The sequence below is a fragment of the Akebia trifoliata genome, chromosome 11 (genome assembly GCF_017979445.1).
Source record: "Akebia trifoliata isolate Shusen 1 chromosome 11, ASM1797944v1, whole genome shotgun sequence".
In the NCBI taxonomy this organism is placed as follows: Eukaryota; Viridiplantae; Streptophyta; class Magnoliopsida; order Ranunculales; family Lardizabalaceae; genus Akebia; species Akebia trifoliata.
This window is the reverse complement of record NC_141385.1, coordinates 3,083,787-3,102,168: the sequence shown is the minus strand read 5'-3', so window position 1 is coordinate 3,102,168 and position 18,382 is coordinate 3,083,787. Positions and strand designations below refer to the sequence as shown.

General features: G+C 36.2%; 2 protein-coding genes across 4 annotated transcripts; both read left to right on the top strand.

The window, feature by feature from the left end:
- Window positions 1–1,388: 1,388 nt before the first annotated feature.
- Window positions 1,389–14,148, top strand: LOC147390353 (Met-10+ like family protein). 2 transcript variants are annotated; one of them, XR_015182771.1, is made up of 11 exons: window positions 1,389–2,476; window positions 3,549–3,647; window positions 4,102–4,221; window positions 4,335–4,501; window positions 5,907–5,977; window positions 11,152–11,294; window positions 11,639–11,750; window positions 12,560–12,672; window positions 12,752–12,891; window positions 13,383–13,488; window positions 13,844–14,148. XR_015182771.1 is itself a non-coding variant. In XM_086458392.1 (10 exons), exons 1-9 carry the CDS (start codon window positions 1,601–1,603, stop codon window positions 12,884–12,886), a joined length of 1,836 nt encoding a protein of 611 aa, XP_086314518.1. In that variant the 5' UTR covers window positions 1,391–1,600; the 3' UTR covers window positions 12,887–12,891; window positions 13,844–14,148. The 2 variants fall into 2 exon arrangements, 1 of the variants encoding a protein (XP_086314518.1); XM_086458392.1 differs by lacking the exon at window positions 13,383–13,488 and having other exon boundaries at window positions 1,391–2,476.
- Window positions 14,149–15,151: 1,003 nt separating this feature from the next.
- Window positions 15,152–17,733, top strand: FH (frataxin-like protein). Of its 2 annotated transcripts, XM_086460222.1 has the most exons (6): window positions 15,152–15,491; window positions 15,579–15,686; window positions 15,820–15,892; window positions 16,496–16,543; window positions 16,635–16,729; window positions 17,466–17,733. In XM_086460222.1, exons 1-6 carry the CDS (start codon window positions 15,442–15,444, stop codon window positions 17,593–17,595), a joined length of 504 nt encoding a protein of 167 aa, XP_086316348.1. In that variant the 5' UTR covers window positions 15,152–15,441; the 3' UTR covers window positions 17,596–17,733. The 2 variants fall into 2 exon arrangements, with proteins under 2 accessions (XP_086316348.1, XP_086316347.1); XM_086460221.1 differs by having other exon boundaries at window positions 15,158–15,686.
- Window positions 17,734–18,382: the final 649 nt, after the last annotated feature.

Below are 18,382 nucleotides of genomic sequence, written 5' to 3'. Positions count from 1 at the left end.
ACAAGTTATTACCATCAATACTCTCTCTAAAAGCACTTGTCAATGTTTTTAAGCATTCAAATGTTGTACATTGTAGTTTTAACTTTAATTTAAATCAATTCCTACAATTTGTCTTTATTTTTCTATTATTTTTTATCCATCACAAACATATTACAAAGTAAAGATGATAAACAAACAAAAAAGAACTTTTAGGGTATGTTTGATTGCACATGGAAAATAGGGTGGAAAATCAATTTTCATGGAAAATGACATTTTTCAAGTGTTTGATTGCACATGGAAATGGAAATTCATTTTCCACCCCATTCAAAAATTCCACTAAATCATGGATTTCACTTTCCCACCCATATAAGTGGGAAAATGAAATCCACCCATATTTTCCATCATCAGTTCTTCCCTACCACCACCACTACCACCACCACCACCATTACACTAACCTCGTCGTCGTCATCATCATTGTCGGCTCCGTCTCCGACCACCTTCTCTCTGTCTGTTCTTCTCCATCTCTCACTTCCTCCGCCACCACTACCACCACGTTCTCCCCCCATCTTCCTCACTTACCTCCATCGTCGTCGCCGCCGCCGCCGCCACCGTCACCATCACCGTCGTCGTCGTCGCCATCGTCACCGCCGCCATCGTCGCCATCGCCGTCGTTGTTGCCACCGTCACCGTCGCCACATCCTCCCCCTCCCTCTTCCTCGTCATCTTCTTCTTCCTTTCCCTCTCCTCTCATCTTCTTCCTCCTTCTCCTCTTCTTATTTTTTCTCATATTTTTTCCATGATTTTATCCAAGTGAAATCAAATAATGGAATTTGATTTTCCAACCCTACTTATTTTTCACAACTAATTTTCCATGGATTTTAAATTTCATGGAAAGTGACTTTCCATGCAATCAAACATACCCTTAAATTTGATGCCTTACAAAATTCAGCAACACTTAATTGAAGATGAAGAGACTTTGTTGTGAAGTTCCTTGTGGGAAAAAGATGAAGACGAGTTAAGAAGTTTAATAGTGGATGATAACAAAACCTCTTTGATTTGTGTAAATACTAAGTTGGTATATTAACAAGAATATTGTTTTTTAGATGCCCCCTCTGACATACTCCCCCAACGTAGACCATTTGCCTTAGGATACACAGAATAATAAATCTTTTTCTTGTGTATCCCAAGACAAATGATTTATGATTCTGTAATGGGGCGTACATCAAAGAGGTGCCGAGGGGTGGGGGGGTGTTTTAAAATTGGTGGTTTAACTACTAAGTGGTGTAGGTGGGTCAAAAAGTGGGTGCAATTATGCTCATCTTAGGTGTAATCAAGCACCCATAAATTTGAATTTGGTAAATTTTTGGCATTTGCAAATGTGACTGGCTGTGCGTCAAGCAAGGCTGAATGGCAAATCATTATTTGCAAACAAGCTTGACAATCATCCGATCACTGATTATGCTTTTTTCTATTGCAGATATTTAAAACAGGATCGGACGGCTGGTATCCCCATACGTGTACACAAAGGCTACGCTGCCGCAGTATTTAGACAGTATTCCATCCACTTAGTACTGGATTGCTAGTTTGCAACTTTGCGAGTAGCTCTACTGCTCTTACCGCCATGGCTACAAAGCTCGTTCTTCGATCTCATCCTCTTCCCTTCGCCATTTTCTCTGCAAATCGTTTACTTCGAAAACCCAACTTTACTCTTTTCTCCACCATTACTTCAAACCTAACCCTAACTCTTGATCGAGACTTCGCATACGGTCCATCTCTCCACAAAGGCAGAAATCCGTCTCAATCTCCACAAAAACAACAACAACAACAACATGAGCTCTCTCAATCTCCTGCAAATATTTGCAATGAAGTAGAAGACGAGGGAGAAGAAGAGATTGTAATCGACAAGGAGAGCTTATCTCGAGTGTTCGACATTGCCGCCATTAGAGTACCTGCAGAGGACTGTTTCGCCCTAGAAAACCGACTGAGAGGTCATCTATTGAACTGGCCTCGTGTTCGAAACATTGCTAGGGTTCCTGGAGATGAAATGGAGGATGGATTCAAGAAGCTTTTGCCAGAAAAAACCAATAACGAAGATGACGAAGAAAGCTTCGACTCATTGAATCGGCGTATCTATGGGAGAGCCGATGGTGATGGTGAAACTTTGAGTCCTGTTTTGTATAGAGATGAACTCACGAAGTCGTTCGATTATCGTGGTTTCGTGAAATTCAGGAATCTTGCAAAGATTTCAAGACCAAAGAAGAAGAATAAGAAGAAGGGAGTAAAGGAGGGAGATGGATTTGAAGGGGAAAAGAGAATTGGGAAGAACGATTTCGTTGTAGTTGAAGTTGTTAGAAGTAGTGATGATGAAGAGAATGATATGAGTGGGTTGCTGGGAGATGAGTTTAAAGGGGGGAGGTGGAGAGGTTCGACAAGGTTACTGCTTTTGGATGAGCAGTATGCGAATAAAGGAATTGAAGAGCTCCCCGAGGCCGTCAAGGTAACTGTTCTAACATTTGATGCATTGTGATTTGATTCTATTTTTATTTCCATATGTTGTTCTGTGTTTTGATATGTTATCATATTTTTGAAAAATGTACCTATAAAAAACAAATTTTTTATTTTTTTATTTTGTCCAAAAACGAAACTCTTGTAGGAGTGACCGCGGAAGACAATGCTCCCTATGTCCCATGAACCTTGCGCTTTTACCTTATTAATCTTAGACATCAAAATTTTAGCTCAACAGAAAGGAAGTTGAGATAATCTAGCTTATCCAACTTTTGGGTTATGCTTTATCGATCGATGGCCGTTGATGTTACGGTGCATAATGATAAATTGTTGGAAGCACTCATAAGGCCACCTATTCGTGACTTCTGCTGCTTTGATGTTTTCAGTTTATACGTAATTTAGACATAGAGATATGTTGGTGTTTGACACTGTTGGAAATGTAAGTCTGACATCGAATAAAACCCTGATACAGCACACACCCTAACAGTTGATTCCATATATAGTAAGATATATTTTGACAATTATTCAGTCCATATAAAAGAATATAATATAGAAGTGTTTAGTTAACTGATATATATATATATATTATATATATATATATATATATATATATATGAGATTTGTGCAACATAAAGTAGTTGAAAAAGTCACGTAATAAGATACATAGATTATAAATGAACATCATTAAAACAGTAATGAAATTATAGCTTACAATAAGATATTTGATAATTTAAGGTTTGTTTAAATATGTGTTGGCATGTGTGACCATTACTCCAGTGCCCAACACAGCCAAATTATGGGGTGCCCTACTGCCCTTGTTATGAAATGATGGAAAACATGTTTGCAAATCAGTGAGAAAATAGGGTTATTATGGATATTTTTTATTGCTAAGCAAAGGACTTGGTTTTTCTTCATTCTTTTCTAGATTTGCTCTTCTTGGGATGAGGCACCTTATGTTGGTTTTCTTTTTGAATTATTTTTATCTCTGTAATCATATTTTTCATTCTATCTGTTATTTATTTGTCCTACTACTTTGTGATTGACACTTGATTTAACTTCTTCAGGTTGTGTTAAAGGAAAGTGTCGGGCAAAGTAGGGCAGTAATATCTGAGCTTGTACAATGCAAGCTGACTTTGTTTTACAATTATTGGCCAATGAATGCGGTATTTGACACATCTGACGCCATTTATTAGTATGTTGTTTTCTGTTACTCTTCTTCTCCATCAACTTTTTCCCCCAGATTTTCATGAATATGTTTTCCATTGCTATTTTCTGACGAGTAATAGATGGCTAGAAATTGGAGAAGAAAGAGGGCTATTGGGGCCTTGATTGTGTTAATAGTATTTTCTTTTTGGTTTACAATATTTTCTTTTATCTTCTTTTTCTGTATAAACTACTTTATGGAATTCTAATTACTAGAGTTTATCTAAGTAAAAGAATGGAGCATGTCCACATTGGGGGTTCTCATAGCATTTTCCAGAATGCCAATCCTGTAAAAGAAAACTTGGTATTCCAATGCAGGCTATCTGAAAGTAGTCATTTGTTAGAGATAATATTCTTCCTTTTTGTATGGTTACCTAGGTGTGGGTACTTCTAAGTTTCATTTGGTTCCTGCAGATCTTAGAGGCCTTGCTACCCAAGGGTATGCTTGTTCCCACAGCATTTGAAACAGTTGGACATATTGTGCACCTGAATCTGAGGGATGAACACCTACCTTACAAGAAGCTTATAGCTCAGGTGCTTACTTCTAGTAAATATTAGTTGACATTGTAGCAACATAATCGTGGTTAAAAAGGTTTACCTTGTATTTAACATCTTGTAAATAACAGAAAGTTGTGTTCTCTTTTCAGGTGGTCTTGGATAAAAACAAGCCAAAGATACAAACAGTTGTAAATAAGATTGATGCCATTCAGAACGACTACAGAACAATGCAGCTCGAAATTCTAGCCGGCAATCATTCCCTTGTAACTACTGTCATTGAGAACGGATTTCGTTTCCAAGTTGATTTAGCAAAAGTGTAGGTTAACCTTTACCACCTGCAAACTAATAGATAATTTAATTAAAATTTGTTGCAAATGATTGCTTATGGAAACATGGGTGGATTGCATCGTAACAAATGAAATACTATGTTTGCCATCATTCAATTAATAACCATTCAGGAGGAGGGCTAATAAGGTTGGCTTGTATGGTGTTTCTTTTACACTACATTGCTAGTTCCAAGGCTGGATAAAGGAGGTGTTTTTACGTCAGCTTGGCAGCTGGTGTAAAAAGTATGCTGCTTTCGAACTATGTGCTATTTTAAAAATGACTCCGGTATTTGTAGCTCCAATTTACTGAATTGCCCAAAAAGACGTCTTTACTTCTGCATGCTAGAAGTAGGGGCATGGTTGGTAGTTTTCAACAATTCTTATGTATAAGTTTGAAGGTTAGAAAGTCTCTGCACAATGAGAGTTATGAAATCGCGTGTAATAAGATATTAACAAATATGTTGCTGATGGGCCATTTTTGATGAGATCGATTTGCATTAGATGCCCCAACGCGACTATTTCTCTAGTATTTTTCAATAATGGTAAGAATAGAAAGATCGAGGAGGATGTTTTCCATAGTAAAGCTGGATTTCTGAAAGGGACGTGTTTCCAAAGTGTTACATGATCAATGCAAACCACTTACCTCAATGAGAATTTTTTTAAAGAATACAATGAGACCAAGCATGCTTTAATGGAGCAAAATGTTGTCTTGATTAACAAATTGGACATAAAATGCGAGGATGCTGTAAGGCTAGGATAATCAAAATTTGAAATGGGCACATCCCAGGACCAAGGAGTGGTTCCAACTTCCAATAGGTTATATGAAGTAGGGTCGACTTAGATGATTTGATCATGTGCAATGAAGACAACTGATTGCACCAGTGAGCCAGTTGGTAAACCAATGTATAACCTGTGTATTATTACCGTTTGCTGAAAAATATTCGTGAATTTTTGGAAGATATCAAATAATTGCTTATGATATGTGAAACATTTTATAAGGCTTAAAATTTCTTACATTACAGTGGAGATCTCACACCTTCTAAGAGACTGCAGCCTTATAAAATGTTTCAATCTTGATACCCACTGTAATAGGCGATCGGAAATGTTGATTATGAAAAGTAAATGTTTCATATATGCCTTTTGGTTACACTAATTTCCTTTAATCTCTACATTTTCAATCATAGCAATGGGTTTGGATGCTGTTATAATTTTCTATGGGGTGACATATATTTAGAATGCCATTTCTGAGATGTGGACCTCCACCACACCCAAGATATTGTTTCTAAATATAAGAATGAGTTATAGTTATTTATTCTTCTGGTTATGTAACAAACCATGCTCTCATTTACTAAGCTTAAATCCATGGTGATGGGGATATACTTGTTCCTTGTGCAGATATTGGAATTCAAGGCTAGCAACAGAAAGGCAAAGGCTAGTGAACTGCTTTACAAGCAATGATGTTATTTGTACGTTTCTAATTCTGTCACTGTTGAGTTGCATGCTTTAGATTGCTACAGCCAACAAAGTATTGATGATTGATTTGGTATTGGGTGTGGATTTTTTGTTTATTGAATCATGAATATTTTGTGGTCCATCTTTTGAGGTTTTCTTTATATCATCAGCAAAACATATGAGGAGGATCTTCACAAATTGGAAGAGTATGTCTGGCACTCCAAGTTAGATACTAGAGAATAGAGATATTTCTAGAAAACTAGTTTAGCGGGGACCATTCTGTTTGAGAGCCCAGCCTGGTTAGCCAATTTGCCGATCAGTTATGTGTCAACGGTCTTTGTGATTGTTATGACTAATAGGTCGTTAAGGTATTGCAGACCTCCATGGGTCACGATCTGGAAGCTCTTTTCAATGGCTTCTGCATATCAAATTGCCGCGAGACTGATCAGCTGTATTACTACGGTCCCGATTCATATGAATTGCGAGGATCGTAGATTGTGGGAGGGGAACCATGATGGTATGTTCTCAGTGAGGTCTTTTGATGATTTAGTCTAGTAATGTCTCGAGGCTGCATCCCGATTTGGCTTCAGTTCCAGTGTCAGCTGTTTGGGAGCCTAAGGTGCATCCAAAGTTGCATTTTTGACTTGGTTGGGGGCTTTGGGTAAAATTTTAACTTACGATCATATCATCCAGAGGGTTTTCTCCCTACTGAACTACTGCTACCTCTGTAAGAAGAGTGGTGAGATGGCAGATCACATCCTTATCCATTGCTCCTTGGTGCACCAGATTTGGATCCAATTTTTCTTTCTATTTGATGTTTCTGGTTGCCTTCCCCATGGTGTCAGTGGGGCTCTTCATTCTCTATGTCCAAGAATATCTTGTTGGGGTTGACTCCGTTTGCAATCTGTTGGGGTCTTTGAAAGGAAAGAAATATCCGTATTTTTGGAGGAAAATAGAGCTCCCTTCAGGATATCATCATTTCAATAATGAGTCTTTTGTTTTTTTGGTGTATAATACATAAGGAGTTTAGGGTAATGTTCTTTGAGGATTTTCTAGGGTGGTGGGAGTGGGTTTGTAATATATCCCTGGATTAGGCTATTGTTGTTGGTCTTGTTTTATGTGTGTCATCTTGTCCCCAAATTTTAATGGAAGTTTTACATATCAAAGAAAGAAATGAAGTTGAAGAACTGTGCTACCTGTACTTGAATTTTGTGCTGATGTCTGTTCTTCTTGCTGGCAGATTGATTGCTATAGAACACATTGTTTCTCATAATATTAGCTGTCCCTCCCTTCTTTGTTCAGTATGAAATAAATTTCTTGGAGGAAAAAGGAAAGAGAGATTGTCATCCCATGCGTGCAAAATGCGCCTGGAGGCACCCTCTGTAGCGAATAATTTTTCTTGCTCAATTCCTACACCCTCTTGTACCATACCTTACTATTCTTTTAAAATTTTCCTGTGTTTTATCTTTTAAAAATCTGAGCAGAAGGGGTAATCATAGGTCAGGTTATGACGTTAGATTTCACTTGGTCCTTTTATTCGTTACTCTTAGCATCAGGGAACTGTTCTATTTTTATATTTTGATAGGAATAATAATTGCGTTAATAGATAGGCTGTCGAGGAGAGCGACCAAAAGAACAAGACACCACCAAAACAAAACTTTACACATTACAAAGGGACTCCCATCTAAAAACAGAATCCTTGAAAAAACCCTTTGAAGGCTCCATCTAGCTTACACCAATAAAACATCGACCAACATCGGTTAATCATATTTTAATTCACTGTTCTTTTGCGTATAATATTTGGTCAAATTTCCTCGAGCTTTTCCATGTTTATTGGGTTCCCCCGCGTGAGTTCTCTTCTTTGTTAGTAGAATGGACCAGTAATGTTTTTCACACCAAAAAATGGATCTTGTGGGATATGCTACCGACGGCTATTGCTTGGGGGGTATGGAAGGAGAGAAATAACAGAGTGTTCAACAATAAGACTAGTAGCTCTCATGCATGCTTCTTAGAGATATTGGGCTTTTTATACATGTGGTCTAAACAGAACATTCAGTTCGCGGGGATAACTTTTGATGATTTCGTTTTTAGATGGCAATCTTTTTGTGATTAATGTAGCTTAAGTTTTTTTCTTTATTTCTCTTTTGGAGGCTTTCTCGGCCTCCATGTATTTTGTTTCCTTCTTTGTCAATATATTATACTTTTCAAAAAAAAAGAATAAACAAAAATATGTCGTAATGAGATCTCTCCACCCCTGAAAAGATTCTCCTGTTTCTCTCCTTCCACACGCCCCGACAAATTGCAAAAGGGAGCAAGGCCCAAAGACTCCTTTTCTACCAGTGAAAATGTTATGATTCCAGCTTTGGTACAGTGTCAAAGTAAAAGAGTGAAAGACTCAGGAAATATGTAACAACTGTAAGAAGTGAGATAGGATTTTTGCCACCAAAGAACAATGTAAAAGAATATGGTTGATTGATTTCCCATTCGCATAGCACAGAACACGGAAATTAGGCAAAATGAAATCCCTTCTAATCAAGGAACTGTTGGACTCTTAATAACAAACTTTAGGTATCTCTGTTTCTACAATCAAAGGTAGGCATATAGTGTTCTAGACCTAACATGTTAATGTGATTTTTTCTATGGAACCTTTTGGAAAAAAGGGTATTTAGAGACGAGAGAAAAAAAAAAATGAAAAGTTTGAACTTAGTAGAGTACTAGAATTTATAAATGTAAAACATCAAATTTTATCTGATGTTTTAAGTTTGGCTTGAATATCTTATTATGAAGACTCAACTCAGATGTCCAAGAGCATGATCATTCATTTTCAGATAGACGAGACATGCGTTAGCCTAAAGTTCATCGTCATGTATACCATTACCACATTTTGCGTAGCATCCATTGTAACTGTCTCATTGAAAATTTCTCAAGGTATTCAGTGTTCCATTTAAGTTGAGATATACATATATCAATGTTGTGTATGGGACTGTGAAATCAAACAACTAGCACAGACATATTGCTGTGTGTTATGTGCACTTCTTGTTATAGGATGATGCGTAGAAGGTCACTAAAACCATATACTATATAGTGGAAGACACAAATAAAAGGTTTTGTGGTGATAATTGCATTAGTGTGTTTTGTTTGTGTTGTACACCTGAAGTTCAACACGAGACATCCTTATTAGAAGTTGTAGCCTAAAATTAAGCCTAAACAAAAACATCTATGTCAGCTGTCAGGTAATCAATCCTTTCAATTTCTATGTCAACAATCTTAACATTTTAAGACTTTAGAAGTTTGATTATAATAGAAGTTACTGAGAAACAAAATAAAACTTAGTTAATTTAAAAAAAAAAAAAAAAAAAAAAAAAAAAAAAACTTAAGACAATATTTTTTAATTTTTTGGATTGGTCCAAATTATAGCACAAGTGATGAGACTCAAGTAATAAGTTGATTTACTTTAATTTTACTCTATATAAATAAATTCTCTTTTGAGGCCTATGGATTATGTTTTGGTATACCTGAGACTGAAATCTGTCCATAACTTACCAAACTTCATAAGTCTGGGGTGGCAAAAAGTCTTGGCCAACCTCATAGCTCAGTAAACAATTAGCGAGGAAGTTTTCCTGTGATAGATCAGATGTTGCATCTGGGTCTCTAGAGCTCCTGCCAAGGCCCTAAACAGAAGAGTGTGAAAGTAAGCCATTTCTTTAATTGGCCTATACCTCTGTCACCTGGTTCGTCGGTCCATGAGGTTTGAATTCAGATTCGCGGCTTGCCACTCTAGAATGAGCCTGATACGTAGGATAGGAAGAAATATTTTGTTTCTAGGTTCGCTTGTTCGGTTTACCTTGTTTTGTTAATTTGGCTCAAGTCATTTACAAGTACAACCATAGTGTTAAAAAATTCCAAGTTATACATAAAGAAAATAAATACAATGATCCAAGTTCTAAGTTTAAAATATATAAATAATCATTAACATAGTACGTATCACATATTGAAGTAACACATGAAACTAAAAATACATATATCTAAAAATATCTCATTTAAAAACCATTGTCTCATCAAGTATCATATTGATCAAACTATTACCATCAAGTATTTAAATTTCAAAAAACATACATTAAAGTTAGTGTCCATTTGATGGCAACTGGAAGATTAAAAAAATCAAATAGACTCTTCATTTATGATGACTTGCTTTGAAGAGAAACTGATATTTAAAAGGGGATTGAAGATGTCTTTGAGGATAAGGAAAACACAGACATAATAAAAAGCCTTTTTATTTTATTCAACAACAACAAGAGCAACTAAAAAGCCTTATCCCAAAGATTTTTGAATCACTAAACAAATCCTCTTACTCCATTCCACGCTGTCCAAAGCCAAGCCTTCTATTATTGAAAGTGACTTCATTTCTGCTTTACTATCTCCATCTATTTTCTTTTGGGTCTTTCTCTCACTCTATCTTCAAATTGAATATTTCCTCTAACAGGGGCTGTATTCGGCCTTCATTGAGCATGCCCAAACCATCTTAGCAAACTACAACATTTGGGTTTGCAAACCTTTTGGTATGTTTGCTGAATTACACAAACCTAGAACGACTGCGAACTGGTTCGCTTTGTAATGGTCCGTGGTTTGGTGTAGGATGAATGAATCCGGTAAATTAGGCCCATACAATGACGCCTCTGGCTCATCTTATCTGGAGTTTAGGTAGCTGCTATAGGAGCAATTACACTATTTTGAGCGAAACTATGAACTTTTTCAATGGTGGGGAAGGTGTGGCAGGGGAATACCGTAACATAGAGTAAGTTCACAGCTATACGCTTTTTCCAAAGCTCTTAAAGTGCATCTTCTATTTTCTATTATTGATTTCCTTTTATCAATCTTCTGAACTTAACTTGTCTTGGACTTCCGAGTTTATGTCATAACTAGTCTTATTGATCTCTTTTTTAGTCTGGCTTCAATACTTTGTAGCTTGTTACACTTTATGAACGTGTGCCAAAATTACTGTTTTTTGCACTAAATGCATGCCGTATAAAGCATTCTTTTTATTCTAGTTTATCTTTGGAAGGATAATTCATCTTTCATCTTTTGTTTTTCTTTACCTGATTATGTCTTTAGTATATGAACATTTTTGAGCTTTTATTTTTAGATATTCTTGATGCTAGACATAATCAATTTTTCATGCAATGAACAGGTGATGTTTTCTCTGGTGTTGGTCCAATAGCTATAGCTGCGGCAAAGAAAGTAAAGCGTGTATATGCTAATGATTTAAACCCTTCTGCCGTGGAATATCTAGAAATAAATAGTGTTCTCAACAAACGTGAAAGAAAAATTGAGGTATAGTTGTATAGGATTCTTAAAGGTGTTTAATGTGAAGTTTACAAGCAATTTCATGCTCATGAGCCATGAATTCTTGTATTTTCCCATCCTTTTAATTGATGTTTCTTCCCGATGTGGTTGATACTAATTGGTTGTGTGCATTTTGGCGTGGGCAAGCATACATGCATGTATACACAATTTTTTTTTTTGTTAAGTAAAGATAAATTTATTTAAAAAGGGAGGTCGAGGTGACCAACCTGAAAGATGCAAATGCACACACACACACACACGCATACAAGTCCTGCAGTTGAGTGGGCTGATATCACCGGAGATGTGCTGATAAATTTATTTTAAAATCTCAGATATTAAACATGGACGGAAGGAGGTTTATCGATGCTATGTTTGCAAGTCAAAATGCCGACGCTATCACACAAGTGGTTATGAATTTGCCAAATAGTGCTGTGGAATATCTTGGTCTGTTTACTTGAACCCCATTGTGCCTTCAACATTTCTCTAGAATAGCAACCATGCTTTCTTCATTGGGAAATTGTTCTATATAGAGTTGATTGAATTTGAATTAACTTTCATGGTTTAGTTGTTTTATCTGTTATCACCTGCAAATACTTGCAGCCACATATTTATTTTGAAGGAACTCTACTATTTCATGTGGTATACTTTTAGATTTCCATATTGTATTTACATGAACTCTTCAATAATTCAATCGTGAGGTGGCAAGATATTCTATAAAATGCATATTTGCTTTTTCTATTTTAATAAAAAGAAAGGAAAAGATCTATAAACGGTAGGTAGAGATTAGCAGTTAAACTGGATCTGGCTGACTTTGAACTTGGTAAAATGAAATGGTTGAATTATTGACAAATAACCTTATTCAGGAATACACATTATAAGCTTGAGATTACACATTGAATTTCTGTTTGTGATCCATAATAAAAGAAGTTGTGTTAGTTGCATTGAATCATAAGGTAGACAATATATAAAAATCAAACTCAAATCTCTTGTTACATTTTCTAATCTAATAGGATTGGATCTTCACTAGTTCTCCGTTGACACTTGATTTTCAATTTTTTTTGACACTTGAAAATATATTAAAAAAGGAAGAGAAGACTCCAATTTAGAATCCTAACATGTGTAACTTGGAAAAATAACGAAATTCCCCTGCATAACCATTGAGTCAAATAAATTCTCCATTTATTTCTATATACAACTGTCGACCATACACTTTGTGCCCTCTCCAAAAAATGTTTTTTTTTATTTGGCCGCAGATGCATTCAGGGGCATATTCAGAAGAAGACCCAAGGGGATGGGTACGCCCTTGCCCAGGATCCATGTCTATGGATTTTCCAAAGCTCAAGATCCTGAGTTTGACTTTCACCAGGTTTGTTTCTCTGCTCTCTCTCTCTCTCTCTAGATAGAAATATGGTTACATAAACATTGATTTTTCCTCAATAATGCAGCGGATAAGGACTGCACTGACGGAGTTTGCAGTTGAGGTAGAAATGCATAGAGTTCGGCTTGTTGCACCAGGGAAATGGATGTTGTGTGCATCATTTATCCTCCCAGAGGCCGTAGCTTTTGGAAGTAAAATTTAAAACAGGTAAATAAATACCTGTACTGTGTCATTACCACTACATTTAGAATATTTTCCATAACATTTCTGTAAAATTAAATTCCTATTGCTAAGGAATAGGAAAATAGAAAAGTTTGCACCACCATTGGACAAGTGAAATGTGATCAACTGCCTCCAAAAGTGTTGTGACACATTCTTTTGAACCAGTGATTTCTGTACTTATGATTGTTGTACTTATGATTGGATTTGTGTATTTTCCGTTGGGTGTTGAACTTACCCATGGACTTATTTGAGATGGAAAATACTCAAATTCAATGGTTAGATATCACCAATCAGGCTGACCCTTTTAGTGTGGACGGAATATTCATGGGTCAGTGGGCCAGTAAAGGTAGCCGCCCTGCCACGTGACATTCTAGAGGAATGGTGAATCAAACTATTGAATTTTTTTTCCTATACGACTTAATGCCCTCCTTTGTTCTTGATTTCAAAGGCATTCTTTTCCTGGTGCATTGTGCCAGGTGAAATTTGCTCGACTTTGTTTTTTGGAGTAGTTTTTGTTCTGTCAATTAGGCGAGGCGACGAGGGTTGGCTGGATTAAGCTGCCCTACCCATTTTACAAAGAAGGTAGGAGATTGTGGAAGTAAAGCATAGAAATTTTTTTTTCCTTTGTTTCTTTATATTCATTCACATGTTAATTGAATGAGGAAGAAAAAAGGTCTTTAGGTAGTAGGACAATACAAAGTAATAAAAACAAGAAACAAAACTAAAGAAATGAAATGAAATAAATGTGAAACAATTTGAATTTCCTCATTAGGAAATGTAAACTTAATTGTTTATTCGACCCCAATTCTTTGGGTTACAAGGCTAGCTCTGGTGATGATGATGATAATTGTTTTAGAAAAGAAAATTTCCAGTGAGAAGTTTTCTTAACCCTTTCATGTGTATTTTGAAATATCTTTTTCATTCTGTATCCTGCCAGGGTTGCAAGCCATTAGTTGCACAGGGCATGTCTCAAGTTGTTGGGAGTTCTTGACCAGTGAAGGTGTCGGCAGTACAAATGGAGCAAGGATGGATGATTTCTTGCTCAGAGGAAAATTCAAGGATCATGAGAATTCCTTTTTACCCATTTACTTGATCCCTACATACCCTCCTTATGATACTAATTCTGTAAAAGATAACCTTGTATTATTAGTCCACTTCCTCTTGGTCAGCATGTGTTGGCCAACAAGACCATGATTGTCCCCAATTGTAAGTTATATAGTGTAAATGTGAAGATTTCATCAATGAGCACTCTATTTTTAATGTTGTGGTTCTTAATGGGGAAAAAAATAAAATTCTAATCCCTAGGAGTTGGTGCGACGGTAAAACTAGTGAGATGGTTTGCTCCCTCACGTTGTGTATTCAAATCTGGGTGATCTAGGAAAACTTCTGTTGGGTTGGGGTGTGTGATCGTAGGGGTTTGTCTCATTCTTAAAGTGCGTGGCTTTAGATATACATGTGATATGGGGTTGGGGGGGGGGGGGGGGGTTGTGATCTGACCAGTATGGATCGGTCGATACCATCCATTGATAGCCCTAAATTTAGATTCCCAAGACTAGCCCAAGCATAACAAGCCCATAAAGTGTGGTTAGAGCCCAATCCAAGCCCAAGAATAGCAAGCACTCTTGAGTAGGGCTGCCACCCGGACGGTTCAACCCAAGTGTTAGAACCCTCAACGCGATCTCAACTCAAACTGACCATCGGGAGCTCAACCCAAACTTGATCTTCTAAAATTGAGTTTAGCTAGGGTTAACTTACGTATTAATAAATAAATTTTATATCTTAAAAAAATACAACATAGGAAACAAAACAGCCAATAAATAAAATCATAAGTGACCTCCAAATCCATCATTGAGAGAATATTTAGAAAAACAATACTTAATTAAAACCCACATTAATAATATCCAATTGTCTACATTTACATATAATAATAATAAGATGAAAAAAAAAAAATTAAATAATATATATAATAATTATTATAAAAATATTTATATATTAATATATAGGCATCGGATTTGGGTTGAGTTGGATTGTTCGATCCTAAACCCAAACACAATCCGAATTGAGGTCGGATTGAGATATTCTAACTCAGACTCAACTCATTTTTTATATAACTCAGTCCAAGCTCGTCCATCAATCCGATTGAGCACGGGTTGAGTTCGGGCCAGCCCGCCCAGGTTGCAACCCTACGTTAGGTTTGGATTCAGAATTTGAGATGGTTTGTTCGTAATACGGTTTTAAATGTAGTCCGAGATGACTGGGACGATATTTTGAGAATCTCAGTCGACATTTACCGAGTCATCTCGTTCTTCATTATTGCTGCTCTTCTTCATCGAAGAGAACCTCTTTTGCTCTCAATTCTTCTACGAAACTGAAAAAAAGCCCTAAATCCATCGTCTTCTTCCTTTAAAAAAAAAAACAAGATCTTTTCAGGTGAAGTAAGGGACCAGGATTGTTCATGTGTCCTCGTTGTCAACCGAGATGACTCGGTCTCGATCATAGACGAGATGACAAAACGGAGTCTTAAAACCATGATTTATGATTGTGAGTGAGTGTTGTGGTGAAATGGCTTATTTATCATCTTCAAGGTATTTGGTGAGAAGGTTATTACTTGTGAAATCTGCCCCTCTCCTTTGTTCTTGTGCCCAATCTTCACTTGTTCTCGAATCCTCCAGAGCTTACGAGAATGCTTTGTTGGCTACTCCCACAATTTCATCTAGGGTTTTCTGCTCTCGCCCTTTGAATCTCGACCAATCTCAAGGACCTGCCCCCATAGATTATAGGTGTGTAAGCTTCGAAGAATTATTCTCTTTCTTTCTTTATTTATGAGAAATGGTTAAAATTAGGTTTTCTTTCTTTTGGGTTCAATTAATACCGATCGATTTCACTAATTAATGATTAATGGTGGAATTACAGTTCTGTTCTACAGGAGGATGAATTTCATAGGTTGTCTGATGCTACAATTCATCTTCTTCAAGAGAAATTTGAGGTAATCAGTGAATGATTAGTTTGTTATTTAGCATAAATTTTTAGAGCCTGTTTTGATGGACAAAAATCAATTTTTATTTCTTATTAACTTAATTTGGAGCAAACATTGCGATCCAAACAGGCCTTTTTATTTTAATCATTCTTGTTTTCGTGGCGGAATCTCTTTTTGGCTTCGCTTCTTGGTTGGGAGTTAAATCGAAAACCCTGAATATTTGATTCCTTTTTGTGGGTTATGTACGTTTCCCAAAATTAAAAGTAAAATAAAATTGTGCGTTATGTAGCTTGTAAAGCCTAGGGATGGTCTCATTCTGATTTGGAAAGGTGAAGGATTTGTTTGGGTCACCATTAAAGGATATTTTAAAGTGTTTTCTACCAAAAAAAATGTCTACTAGCCAAAAAGGTGATGCAAGTAGACTTTTTTTAGTTTTTACCTTCATGTGTTTAGAATTTAAACAGAAGCCCAAGAGTTCTTTCACGCTGTGTTACCTTGTACAATCCATAATGATGTTGTCTTTGTGATCTTTCATTTGTTTCGTTCTTCACTTGTACGATTTTTTTTTTTTCTTTGGTAGTGGGTAGTCGCTAAAATTTCAAATTTTGACAGGAATATGGAGATTGCGTCCAAATTGATGGTTTCGACATAGATTATGGGGTAAGATTATCTGATTAGTGTGGATGACTCGTTGATTCTATTCAAAGCTACTATATTTGTTTTGTTGTCGCTGTGGTTATGCATTTGGCAGGACCAAGTTTTAACATTGAAGCTCGGGAGTTTGGGCACCTATGTGTTGAACAAGCAAACTCCAAATAGGCAGATTTGGTTATCTTCGCCTGTAAGGTATTACTTCCTTATGGAATGGAGTTGTGTTTCGGATACTATGTTCCTTCTTTTTCCGTAACTTAATTATGGGTAGTTAGTTTCATGAATTCTTTGATGCATGCATTTTGCTTAGAGTTCACAAGTAATGATATCTAGACTTTGGGGTTTTTCTTTGTTTTAGTCGAGAGTTAGTTCACTTAGTATGGTCTTGTTCCATTATCTGTATTCATTCAAAACTGTAGGTGCACATGTATTATTAACCTTCTTTATAAAAAGGAAAGAAATGCCAAAATTAAAATCTACTAGTGAAATGTTTTTTTATTTTTAAAAAGCAACAAAAGTACTAGCGTAATGTTAGGATTGAGACTCATTGTAAGCTCCAAAGTCGATTGATTGATATTGCTAATTGACCCAACACCTTGGTGCCACATTTTTCGATCTTGATCATGATTGTGCACATTACTGCTGCTGAGGTCTATTGGTTTCTTAGTAGTGGGTAGTTCCATGCTATTTACAACTTGATGTAAATTTAGTCTTTGTTGCAACATTGTCACCTATTATAATTGGTTGATTCCATGTTTTTTACTGGCTAATGAGGTGTTGTTTCCCATTATTAGTGTTTAGATAGTTTTGTGATTCCGTAGTTAAAAAATATTCTTTGCTGGGGTTTCTGTTCTTAGGCTGATTTATATTTCATTATTGTTTCTTCTCACCATATCTGAAGTTCATTTCTCTTATTCTGTTTTTCATGAAGTGGCCCTTCAAGGTTTGATTGGGACAGGAGTAGTCAAGCTTGGATATATAGGCGTACAAAAGCAGACTTGTTACAACTTTTGGAGAGTGAATTGGAACAATTGTGTGGTGAACCCATTAGTCTTTCCTGAACTCCAAATGCCACTATTATAGTGGTATGAGCTCTGAGTTTTTGTTGGAAATGTGTTGAAATCGCTTTAAAGGTTTTTGAACTTGGTAACTGAGTTTTTATTGGGTTAAATTTATGAATGTTTTATGTCTTCATGCTTCATGGATGTTTTGATAAATTGGTTTTTTCTTTTTCACTTTCTTATCTTGCCTTGGATTCTGGTTCCTTTGCTTGAGCAATTTGTTAAATCTAAGAAAATTGAATGAGACATTGTGATACAAAAGTATGGCAATTGAAATTTCCATCAAGGAAAGGCCATCCATCCCTGTACTGTTTCATGATTCTCAACAATAACTACATCTCATGATTTATTAGGTAGTCCAAAATATTAGGGAGTCTCTCACGATGAACCTCAGTTTTACACTTAGGGAGGGATATTGATTGTTCTTTTAACCAGGAATTTACCAGAAGAAGATTAAACTGTGTTGATTGTTTCCTATGCAGTTTAGGGTGAGATCCTTGAAGGTAAACTGAAATTAGTAGAAATTTTCTCAATGAAACTTGTTCTTTCCCTTTCATGATCATGATTATCTTGATCATATTTTCTAATGGCAGAGAGAACTTTCAAATCCTCCCATAAATCTTTATTCAGGACCTCTTTGTTCGAGCACAAGGATCTACTCTTTTTCTTTAGCCACCGTAAGGAAGGAAGAAAACTTACTCTTGTCCTCGTGTTAACATAACTGAGAACTGTAAAAAATGTCTTTATGCAACTTGTAGTTGTCCAATTTATGGCTCTACCCATACCA